Genomic DNA, 11,653 nt, shown 5'->3' with positions numbered 1-11,653 from the left:
TTTTATCTTCTTTTACTCATATCAACTACAGCTTAAAAAGCAAAAGCTCTCTCCATATTTGTCTACTTGAAGAGATCATCAGAGTGTACTCTTTATAAAAGAAAGGAGATAACAATATTCAGATGTATCAGTATACAATAGAAGCACCAAAGGACATAGAGTCAGTGCAGATCACTGGTACTTTCGACAACTGGTCCAAGAGTCTTCCCGAAATCACCACTCCACCATTTGAACAAACCATCATACTTGATGATAAGCAAGATATCATTTTCAAATTCATAATCAACGGTAACTGGACAACTCTTGATTCGTATCCAACTGTTACTGATGAACATGGAAACACCAACAACATTGTGCATGCTGAGCACTTAATCTTGGTTGAAGAGGAGAAGGACGAGGAGAATAAGGGAGATGATGGTTTGAGAGAAGAGGAGGGAGTCTCTGGTCTGGGAGATTCACCTGTTGTGTTGGCTGTTACTGATGGTGACCACACTTTTGATAACATTGGGAAAAGTGTAGCTAATAAGCATGTTAGGGCCGGTGAAACTGACAACAAGGTTAATACAAAATCACGCAAGGACGCGGAGGATACCGAAAGATATGCTGGACAGACAAAGAATGAACCCTTGGTTTCTCAAAATGCTACTGGAATCAATCCTACGTCTTCTTCCTCTTCGTTTGCTGCAGTTTCTAGTCCACCAACCTCATCCGATTTTGAGAATATTGCTGAAACACCAAGTCCAGATCCAGATGTGCAAGAAAATAAGCAAGCGGAATCAGCTCAAGCTGCACCTGTAGCCAATGCTTCAACAGCAAACAAATCCTCAAATGCTGCGGTTCCAGGAGACAAACCAGAGAAGCCTACTTTATTAGCTCATCCTTCTGAGTCCACCCTTAGGGCACCACACTCATCAGGTAGTCAAACTCCAGTTGTCGCTTCGAGCTCCTCATCAATTGCAACACCCGACCAAGAAGATTCACCACAGGCACCTAGAATTCCCGGTTCATTTGATGGTAGGCCTTCTGTTGAGAGAACATCCAGTGGTGGTAAGCGAGAAGGTCTCATTTCCAAGTTCAAGAGCTTGTTCAGGTAGATAAAGAGAAGGGGGATTTTGAGCTAGATATTAATACTCTTGGTTGGATATGTATTCCTTTAGTAGTATGTGCTTTTAAATTTGCTATAATTATAATTCATTGCTGTAGTCTCCAGTATTAGCCAAAGAAACGTAACCAACGTCACCAGATCAATATTTTGATACTGCAACATTCGCCTTCCACTCCGCATCTGCATTCATACACAACATTCCCCATGACCATCTAGTTCTTCTTCTTCTTTTTCTTATTTTTCTTCTTAGATCCACTTGGGGCTGGTGTATTTTCTTCAACAACTGGGGTGTTTTCCTTCGTCGATACTACATTATCAGCACCACTATCCTTCTTTCCTTCTTCAACAATAGGCTCTGGAACGTACTTGGTATTAGACATCAAGCTGGCTAATCCCAACCCATTACTATTAACTCCTTGTGGACCCAACACGTTTAATATACGACTAAACTCCTTTTGTTTTGTGGTCTTGTATTTCAAACATTTACCTGTATGCGGTTCAAATAATTTGATATTTATCGTGTGTGTGGGTGGTTTATGCTTAGTGGTTGAAGAAGATTCATCATCAATGGTGGTGGATTTCGATGTCTTGGAGGATAATTTTTTGGCGGTATTGGAATATGTAATTGAAAGCGTTGTCGATGGGAAATTGGCAACTAAGTCTGTAGACAATTCAAAGAACTGGTCAAGATCCTTGATGGTAGGCATTGTGTGTGAAGGGTGATGATACTTTGTTTTGGTTGCAATGATTTGTCGAAAATTTTCCAATCAATTGAATTTTTTTTTGTCTTTTACGGAAGATCAACAAAAACATTCAATATTGTATATACAAATTTGCTTCAGAATATACAAACTACTTCTCTATCTATATTTAACAGCAGGTCCCTTCTCTTGTCTTGCTTTCATCTTCTGTTGACGCTTGCTTAATCCTGAATTGTCCTTTTTTGTAGTTGATGATGAAGTGGCGCCATCCTTATCAGCTCCTTGTTGTTGTTGTTGTCCACCACCTGATTTTCTGAAAAATGGTAAAACAAATCCACTGATTTTGTAAATAGCAAATCCAGGTATCATAGCATACCCCCACCATACTTTATTACTTCCAAAGACAATCATCAACACATCTAAAATCCAAGTCAAATAAATCACATCAAAGCAATACTCAAATAATGAACCCTTTTGCATGATATCGGCTCCTGAAGAGAGAACTTTTCCATCGGCACCAAATTTTGGTAAGCCTGACGACTCTAGAACGTATTGGAGGATAAAACTGGGGGTTGATAATAAAATGTATGTGATGGATCTTGATGGACGATTGAAATAAAAAATGGCAATGATGGCAAGTACATTGATGGTTGCGGCAATGTATCGTAATTGAAGCAAAATAGACTTGTTCTTGGTGGCTAGTTTCTTTTGACTACCTGCTGACATGTTGAAGTGGGTAAGAATAAGCACACGGTGTATTTGTAGAATGAGCTTGTGGATTGTAGTGTGCTAACAAAAAGTGAAAATTTATTTTGGCTGACGAGAACTCAGACCAAAGAGCTCAACTGAAGATTCTGCTACTCTATGAAAATGAGTTCAATTGTATACTTTTACCTTGTTAATACTACAAAGTACACTTGCTATATGATCCAGTATATGCTACGATTGCAATGTGTGCTACAAAGCGCATAAATCATTGCGCTTATTGATTCTTTTTCTCCGTCTTTGGCAATTGAACCAATGCCACGTAGTGAACGAACTTCTCTCTTAATGCAAAGTACTTTTGACTCAATTGAGCATTGTTCAATTTGCTGACATATCCATTTAATGTTTGATCCAATTGGTTTACAGCAGCTTTTGTGAATTGGTTATTGTCATACCTCAATTTGTTAAACACGACAACGGCAACGAAAAGAAACACTTTTGTTGCATATTGTACAATGTTCCACTTTAACAATACCCAGAAGGTACTGATCAACACATCGAATGCTGACATAACTGCCAACACAATTTCCACACTTGAAGCGGCAGACAATGCAGGTTGGTTGAATTGGGTGGTGAAGTTGTTAATTGCCGCATTAACTCTTTGCTGTGCATCAATGGAGGGAATTGCAATACTTAACAAGTTGTTTTGGAAATATGTGAGTGCGTGGAAGACCGCAAATATAATGTATGAATATAATACAGTCTGTGCTGGTGTATCAAGAATATAGCTTGCAATGTAAAAGATGACTGCCAAACTCAAGTATTGGACATTTTCATCTCTGGATAACCTAGCAATGCTTAATTTCGGAGCTGAGCGTTTGATATACACTTGCTTCAACACAATCAAATATGTGACAATGATCGACAATAATGTAAAGCGAAAGTATTTCAAAGAAGCAGCTTGTCTAAATAGCATAGCTGTCAATGAGCTCAATACAAAGAAAATGATGGCAAAGACATGACCCAAGTACCAATAAAATTGTTGAGTTTTGAAAAGCGCTGTCAATTGTTGTGCAGGAGAGCCTGACTGTACTCTAGTGGTGGATGACTTGGATGAAGTAGTAGCTTTTGGTGGCATTTAGCTGAACCTTTGTGAAGAAGAGCAATCGGTGTACAAAATGTGGCTGAAATTTTCGATGATGAAAAAGATGAAATTCGAGATTTGTCGGAACAATAAGTTTGTTTTTTGATTGCGCGCATAAGCGAGTATGCATAAAAGGGTAACACTAAAAATAGATTATGGATATTAAATTATTAAAAAAAAAAAGTATATACTAGACCATGTAGCATAATGTAAATCACCAGAAATAAAACGTAAAAAAAGTAAAATCATCTAACCTCATGCAAGAATCACAACCAAGTAACTGCTCTCCTCCCTATCTAAACTTGTTGCTCCTCTTCTTCTTGTTGTGGAACTCCAGCTGGAGCAACAGCAGTATCACCAGAGTGTCTTGGTGTTGTTTCACCAACAGACTTTTCAGCATCTGGTTCAGTATGTGGTGCTACATTGTTGTTCAAGTGGAAGTGCCAAACTTTGGTAAAGAAATCTTCATCAACTGTATTGATAGCAATCCAAGTCAAAATGACTGGAACAAACCCAAAGTTGATAAGATCCAAAATACCATAGAACACAGCTTCTGAGTCTGGTTGGATGACATTACCACCTTCAGATAAACCCCAACAGATTGGATACAATATCCAAACAACAATCTCAAAAATAATGACCAAGTTGGCAATCATACTTTTGTTGACAGATTGGAAACTGCGGTGTAAGTCAACGCAAATGAGATAAATGGTAAACAACAAAGCAACGGTGGCAAATGTAAAGTAGCCCCATTTGTAAGTGGATCTGATCAAAGCACCAATCAACAAACCCAAGACAAATACTTCGATGGATAAGAATCTAGTGAAGATGGCAGAAAAAATTTGAACAATCTTCTTCAAAATGTCCTCCCTATCATCAGTTAAGCTAACGTGAGTGGTGACGGTGAAGATAACCAAGACCAAAGGCCAGCACAAGAACCAACCAACAAACTTTGTGTAGAAGATTTGACGAACAAATAATCCTCTATCGGTTGAAACGTGTTCAAATTCAGTGTGAATCCAAGTGTAACCCAAGTTTGAAGCATAAGTGTAGTAAGCGAAAGCCATAACAGCATTGGTGAACAATGGAATTGTCAACAAGGATTTTTTGAGACCACTCTTGCGGACACTGTAAAGACTGTAGACGAAACCATGGCAAATTGCAAGTAAAGCAAAAACTGAAAATGCTGCCCATAACCAGTCACTACCATGGCTGGTCAAGTTGATATCTGATTCTGATGGTGGTGGATTAATGTCAATAGCACGGTTACGTTTGACCAAATCAGTAAGTTGATTAAAGCTCATTTTTTTAAGGTGTAGTTGTGGATTTATTTTGTGTATGTATTATCAGTCGGCTGCAAAATGGGTAATTAGCTTTAGTGATACGAGTATGCTTTGTTGATGAATAATAAGAGAGAGTGTAGGAAAAGGAGAATAGGGGTAAAAGTTGACCCCTATTTATACCCAAAATTAATTACAACTACTTTGTACTGCTTACAAGGTCACAAGTGTTAAAGAACATAGTGGAAGATCAGGAAGAGGTGGATAGAGTTTTGAGATAGTCACGGAAGAAATCACAAAACACAAAAAAAGAGTAAAAATGAAAACAAAGGAGACAAAAAATTCCCGCAACGCAATTCAAAGGAAATGACTATAAACTAGCGATGTAATTCAGGTTATAATTTCCTATTTAGTAGTATCGGACATCATGTTCAGGTCCGTGCATTTACGATCTTCCCAAATCAAGTGCTATTACCGTGTATCTTGCCATTTCGAGCGGAGTATGTGGGTTCTAACTACGTGAAGGAATGCACCAATTGATTTAAGAATTCTGCTTATTAATTTTATGCATGTTTCGCAAAACAAAATCAAAGAGTAGAAAAGGGATCAAAATATGCACAGAATCATATCATCCATTTTTGTTTTTTGATTTTTTCTTAATTTTTCTTTGCAAATACGAAAAGCCATACATTCCGCGCTTAATACGAGATGTGATCCGGCGGTAACCTATTTTCCTTTTTAAAAAAAAAAATATCCCTTGATTCAATTTTACATGACCTTGTTTTCTACTTCTGAATAATAATCTAAATGATGTGCATATGACTCTCTCTCTCTATTGTTCTTTCAATATCATATGATTCGATGGATGGAGAGGTTATGCATATCGTCTGATTATCGGTATTATAACCATCGGCTTTTGCTTTTGAATGTAGCCTTATACCTCGTGATCTCTAATACTAGCGAGTGTGCAGACCGGAAATCCGAGCGCTTGGTTTGCGCATAATTTATTGGCTGCACACATATCACGGCGATGAAGCCAAATCAGGGGGGGTATTTATCAGTCGATCTCTCTTTCACAAAAGAGTGAGCACTTTGGTACTTATTACAAGTGGAGTAAATAAATGGCCAATCAGGAATTACACTTCTTACTATAAACCATACCAGCTAATGTTTCGAAGAGGGCTGACATGTAATTAAAAAACTTTATTTCCAAATATGCTTCCACGGCTTCACCAAACGGAATTCCAGGTCATACATTGAACAACAATATTAATAGAACAAACTATTCCAGCCGAGCCTAATCCTTTCACTAAATTGTAACCGATCAATACCGATTCCCTTCCAGAACTGGAACTTCTTTTGTATTGCATCATGCACACTTCATACAAGCTTTTTTTGTTTTAGTCAATTTTAGTCATTTTTTTTTTTTCTTTTTTTGCAACAGTTCTTTAAAAAGTTAAGATTCTTCCGACCCCTCCGTAGCCGCAACGCGCACTACATGAGAGATTTCCAGTTACTTGAAAACATCATTTGTAAAACTATACAAAGTAAAACTAAAGCAAACTTCATCCAGTGAAACTTGGTTTAGAAACCAATGGAAGCATCCACTAAGCATCTCTACTTTCATCCGAGCTGGCGTTATCAACCCCAACCCTTTCTCTCTCTTTAGTTTCAACATGTTCAACATGATCGATACTCAATTTTCTTGCCAACTCTGAATCTGGGTCAATTGGAATGGTTGGTTTCCAGGAGGCAGATCTCCAAGCAGGAACCTTCTCATCCCACATCTGACCAACCTCTTCCAATCTCTTACCTTTAGTCTCAGGGAACCCAACGTATACATGGATCGCCATGGCAAGACAAAATACTCCATAGATTATGTAAGTCCTCCAGTTTATATTCTTAAAGCCAACTGGAGTGTACATTGCGAGGGCAAAATTGAAACACCAATTAGAGCAAGTTGATAATGAATTGCCTCTTTGGGATACCCTATTGTCACCCCAAACTTCAGCACAGTAAACCCAGATACCAACACCCCATGTGGCGGCAAAAGAGCTAACAAACAAGTAGGAACAAGCAATAGCACCTCGAGCTGCTGATTTATTGTCAGTTGGGATTCTGATTGTTACAGATTCATTTCCTGAATCGGGCCAAGGTTCAGCGTAAGTGCCTAAAATTCCTGTAAGACCAAATTGGAAAATCATCATCATTATAGCACCACCAATCAATAACGGTCTCCTACCAAACTTGTCAAACATGAATAAAGCTGGAACTGTGCAAACAACAAACAATACGTACTGAATGGATGAGGCAATCAAGTTGCTATCGCCCTCGTACCCAGCCATTTGGAAAATATAGACAATATAGTACATCATCACGTTATTACCTGTTAATTGTTGCCATGCCTGAGCAAACATTGCCGTGAAGGTTCTCAATAGATACTTTTTTGTAAACAAAGTAAAATAAGAAACAGCTTTTGCTTCCTCGTCAATCAACAATTGCTCTTTTATCTCAGCAATTTCAATCAAGACTTCAGGATCTTCTGAGTTCCCATGTGCTTGGATTTTGGTAACTATATCCTCAGCTTGCTCCCACCTTCCTTGTTTAGCTAACCAACGAGGCGACTCTGGAATAACGAAACATCCTAGAAACAAAGCCAATCCAGGTACAATCTGAAATCCCCAACCCACTCTAAAGCTTCCAACTCCATTGATATGACCAACACCATAACAGAAATAGAACATAATTAATATACCTAGCGCAACTGCAAACTGGAAAAGTCCATTGACGGCTCCTCTTCTTTTTCTTGGAGAAATCTCTGCACCATAAATGGGGGCAACTGAAGTTCCAAAACCAACTCCCAATCCAGAAATTATACGACCAATAATCAATTGTGCAACGTTCTGGGAAGATGATTGAACAGCAGCACCAATCATCCACAACAATGAGCAAATCATCAATGACAATCTTCTTCCAAACGGTTCAGAGACAAATGACGATGCAATAGAACCAAATATAGACCCTAAAGCCATAGCTGCTGTGATGAAACCTTGTAATGTGGATCCTGGGTGATTAAAGAATCTCCCATAAGGACCTGCATCGATGAATGCTGACATTGACGAGATATCGAAGCCAAACATCAACCCTGCAACTGTTGAGATACTAGCAATGAAGTAGACATTATAGATTTTAGGTAACTTGTCGATATAGTTGGCAAGTTTCAAAGCCGAACCGGAAAATACTCTTTCGAATTTCGAAGACATTCTTTGGATTGAAAAGAATGGACGTGAAAGTTGGAAACGAAGGGGATTTACCTGGATATTTATAATGATAGGTTGGGTAGGAGCAACGAGAGCGTCTAATAGGCCATCCCAGTATGCATATTTGTTAGTTGTATGCAGGACCACCTTATTAGACGTTCAGGTGTTGTTTGTGCCACATATGTATCAAATCAATTGTTAACTATAAAGGATACCTCAGATAATTGTGGGTGAGACCCCGCTCAAGTCTTTTACAAGAATAGTTGCTTCTTTATAACGCTCTGGGGGCTATATTGAACATGTTATAAACATCCAACAACGGAGCTTTTGCAACTTTTTTTCTTTTTTTTTCTTTCTCATTGTTCTTTTCGCAGCACTAAATTCGGTAAGATTATAGTTCACAATGCACAACAATAGCAAACTGAGAGCCATACGATATTGATGCTCAGAACAATTGGAGGTTTCATTTTGGTACAATGCCGAAGATAAGGAGTGCGGGGAAAATACAGCAAACCAGCCAATTGTGCTGCAGAGAAGACAAAATTGTCTTTAGACTAGATGCAAGTCATACCACAAAAGCATTCAACGTGGAGCACATGATAACTTCAACAGTGATGGTGGCGTTAATTCTTTATTGGAGAGCAAAAGTTTTTTTCTTTTTTTAACATAATTTCATTTGGAGCTCAAGCTTGTCAGTATCCAACACATGTATGAAATCGCCTATAGGAGCTGGCAGATATAAAAGGGATAAATAGGACTACAACGCACGAGGAGCTATATTATAACTCTAATGTCTAATTCTTAACCCCACTTTCCAATTTTCGTCAAAGAAAAAGAAGCCAGGAACAATTATTCCAAAGCATTCACAAAACCGGGAAGATTATCCATTTTCAATTTTTTGGTTTTGTGCGACTTGAATGCCAACAACAGCCTCGTACAAAGAAATCACAGCGAATGAAACGTCGAACAGATAAGAATGCGACGAGTCATACAGAGTGAGATAGTACGGTTGTGGTATGAACATTACCGTGAGATTGAGCACTGACATTTTCACTCCGCGTCTTCAAAATGTGTTGAAACATGGTGCCCCAACTGGACGTATTGGATGAGGCTTGGTTTACGAAAATGGAACTTTTGTGCAATAATAATATAACAAGGATGGCACTATACGTGAAATCATGCAAGCTTTCTTATTCTACTCTTGTTGCGAGATACGAATCTTACGTCATTTTCCACAATTTATCAGAATTGAACAGTGAGATTACACGGATCAGCCAAAGAATTTATATATTCGAGCCTATAAGTAGTAAACTTATCTAGAACTAAAGCACACATCAATCAATCACTCAACTGAGCTAGCTTCCTCAACAACAACCGTTTCCTTCTCTTTAGATCCAATGTGTTCAACATGTTCAACACTCAATTTCCTCATCAAATCGGACTCTCTTGTAAGTGGGAGCGTTGGTGTCCAATCAGCTGATCTCCAAGCTGGAACTTTTTCATCCCACATTTGTCCAACCTCCTCCAATCTCTTACCTTTAGTTTCAGGGAACCCAACGTATACATGGATCGCCATAGCAAGACAAAAAACCCCGTAAATGATATAAGTCCTCCAACTAATTGTTTTGAATCCTGATGGAGTATACATTCCAATGGCGAAATTGATGACCCAGTTAGCACAAGTCGAGGAAGCGTTACCTCTTTGTGAGATTCTGTTGTCACCCCAAACTTCAGCACAGTAGACCCAGATACCAACACCCCATGTAGCAGCGAACGAACATACAAACAAGTAACAACATGCGATAGCTCCGGCAGAAGCAGCTTTGTTTTCAGCGGGGATCTTGATGTTGACTGACTCATTACCGGAATCTGCCCATGGTACGGCGTAGGCTCCCAATATACCAGCAAGACCGGTTTGGAAAGCCATCATCAAAATTGCACCTCCGATCAAAAGTGGTCTTCTACCAAACTTGTCAAAGAAAAACAATGATGGGATGGTACAAGCGACAAACAAGACGTATTGAATAGATGAGGCTACCAAGTTGGCATTACCACTGTAGCCAGCCATTTGGAAAATGTAAACAATATAGTACATCATAACATTCATACCAGTCAATTGTTGCCAGATTTGAGCAAAGATAGCTGTAAATGTTCTCATTATAAACTTTTTCTTGAACAAGGTTGCATACCCAACTGATTTAGCTTCGTTATCAACCAACAATTGTTCCTTAATTTCAGCAATTTCAATCAACACCTCTTCATCTTCAGAGTTTCCACGAGCTTGAATTTTGGATACAATCAACTCTGCTTGTTCCCATTTACCTTGTTTAGCTAACCAACGTGGAGATTCAGGAATGATGAGACATCCAAGCAATAAAAGTGCACCAGGAATAATTTGGAGCCCCCACCCAACTCTAAAACTACCAACACCTTTAATGTGCCCCACACCATAACAGAGATAAAACATAATCATGATACCAGTAGCAACTGATAATTGGAAAAGACCATTGACTGCACCTCTTCTTTTACGTGGAGAAATTTCAGCACCATAAATTGGCGCAACTGATGAACCAAAACCAACTCCCAATCCAGAAATGATACGACCAGCGATCAACATGGAAACATTTTGTGCTGAGGATTGAATGGAAGCGCCAGCAATCCAGAACAAAGAACAAATCATCAATGACAATCTTCTTCCAAATGGTTCAGAAACAAATGAAGATGCAATAGAGCCAAAGGTGGACCCCAATGCCATGGCTGCGGTAATGAATCCCTGCATAGTAGATCCTGGATTGTGGAAGTATTCGGAGTAAGCTTCTGCTCCAATGAATGCTGACATGGATGAAATGTCAAAACCAAACATCAAACCAGCAATAGTTGAGATACTAGCAATAAACCAAACATTGTAGATTTTGGGGAACTTATCCAAGAAATTGGCCACTTTCAAAGCAGGACCACCAAAAATGCGTTCAATTTTTGAAGACATGATGATTTGATTGTATTGGTGATGGGGGATGATAATTGAAACAGAAATTAGGGAGACCTTGACTGACTATTTATACTGGTTGAAGTAGTTGGGGTAGTATTCTTGAGGTCTGTGGTGCCACATCCTTATCAACAAGGCTCTCCATTTATACCCACTTTAGTGATTACCAAGAACATTATACCCAACACATTACCCCAATATTTTCCGATCACTTCCCCACCATTGTCGCCAATTCATTACACAAGTTGGTAAGATTCAGGTTGTTATCGTTTCATTACACAATGCGGTGCAATCACTCTTCATGCATCTTCTTTCAATAAAAATGGTGCCCCTTGGTCCGAATCATCAGAAACGATGGCCACATAATCATGATAGTGTTTTGCTTCAAAGAGCTGAGCTGTGGTTTCTGTCGATTGGTAAATGTGAAACTATTTTGGTGCTGGATAGATAGATGCCCACTGTAGTGATAGCT

The 11,653-nt window shown here is 38.9% G+C and overlaps 7 protein-coding genes across 7 annotated transcripts; 1 reads left to right on the top strand and 6 right to left on the bottom strand. All coding sequences in view use genetic code 12, as the record gives it.

Moving 5' to 3' along the window:
• Positions 1 to 122: 122 nt before the first annotated feature.
• Positions 123 to 1,094, top strand: I9W82_001049 (uncharacterized protein; the record flags this gene model as incomplete). Its single annotated transcript, XM_067689753.1, has 1 exon — positions 123 to 1,094. The coding sequence occupies one exon, from the start codon at positions 123 to 125 to the stop codon at positions 1,092 to 1,094; it is 972 nt and encodes a 323-aa protein (XP_067551072.1).
• A 223-nt stretch (positions 1,095 to 1,317) lies between these two features.
• I9W82_001048 (signal recognition particle subunit) lies at positions 1,318 to 1,812 on the bottom strand (the record flags this gene model as incomplete). Its single annotated transcript, XM_067689752.1, has 1 exon — positions 1,318 to 1,812. The coding sequence occupies one exon, from the start codon at positions 1,810 to 1,812 to the stop codon at positions 1,318 to 1,320; it is 495 nt and encodes a 164-aa protein (XP_067551071.1).
• Positions 1,813 to 1,965: 153 nt separating this feature from the next.
• I9W82_001047 (uncharacterized protein) lies at positions 1,966 to 2,532 on the bottom strand (the record flags this gene model as incomplete). The annotated part of the gene is made up of 1 exon (XM_067689751.1): positions 1,966 to 2,532. The coding sequence occupies one exon, from the start codon at positions 2,530 to 2,532 to the stop codon at positions 1,966 to 1,968; it is 567 nt and encodes a 188-aa protein (XP_067551070.1).
• A 256-nt stretch (positions 2,533 to 2,788) lies between these two features.
• I9W82_001046 (uncharacterized protein) lies at positions 2,789 to 3,649 on the bottom strand (the record flags this gene model as incomplete). Its single annotated transcript, XM_067689750.1, has 1 exon — positions 2,789 to 3,649. One exon carries the CDS (start codon positions 3,647 to 3,649, stop codon positions 2,789 to 2,791), a length of 861 nt encoding a protein of 286 aa, XP_067551069.1.
• A 302-nt stretch (positions 3,650 to 3,951) lies between these two features.
• On the bottom strand, positions 3,952 to 4,959 carry HSP30 (Hsp30p; the record flags this gene model as incomplete). Its single annotated transcript, XM_067689749.1, has 1 exon — positions 3,952 to 4,959. One exon carries the CDS (start codon positions 4,957 to 4,959, stop codon positions 3,952 to 3,954), a length of 1,008 nt encoding a protein of 335 aa, XP_067551068.1.
• Positions 4,960 to 6,542: 1,583 nt separating this feature from the next.
• I9W82_001044 (sugar porter family MFS transporter) lies at positions 6,543 to 8,198 on the bottom strand (the record flags this gene model as incomplete). Its single annotated transcript, XM_067689748.1, has 1 exon — positions 6,543 to 8,198. One exon carries the CDS (start codon positions 8,196 to 8,198, stop codon positions 6,543 to 6,545), a length of 1,656 nt encoding a protein of 551 aa, XP_067551067.1.
• A 1,339-nt stretch (positions 8,199 to 9,537) lies between these two features.
• Positions 9,538 to 11,181, bottom strand: I9W82_001043 (sugar porter family MFS transporter; the record flags this gene model as incomplete). The annotated part of the gene is made up of 1 exon (XM_067689747.1): positions 9,538 to 11,181. One exon carries the CDS (start codon positions 11,179 to 11,181, stop codon positions 9,538 to 9,540), a length of 1,644 nt encoding a protein of 547 aa, XP_067551066.1.
• Between the last annotated feature and the right edge of the window lie 472 nt (positions 11,182 to 11,653).

The sequence above is a fragment of the Candida metapsilosis genome (genome assembly GCF_017655625.1).
Source record: "Candida metapsilosis strain BP57 chromosome Unknown scaffold1, whole genome shotgun sequence".
NCBI classification, from domain to species: Eukaryota; Fungi; Ascomycota; class Pichiomycetes; order Serinales; family Debaryomycetaceae; genus Lodderomyces; species Lodderomyces metapsilosis.
Note: the sequence above shows the minus strand (reverse complement) of the source record. Positions and strands in the feature narration are given on the sequence as shown.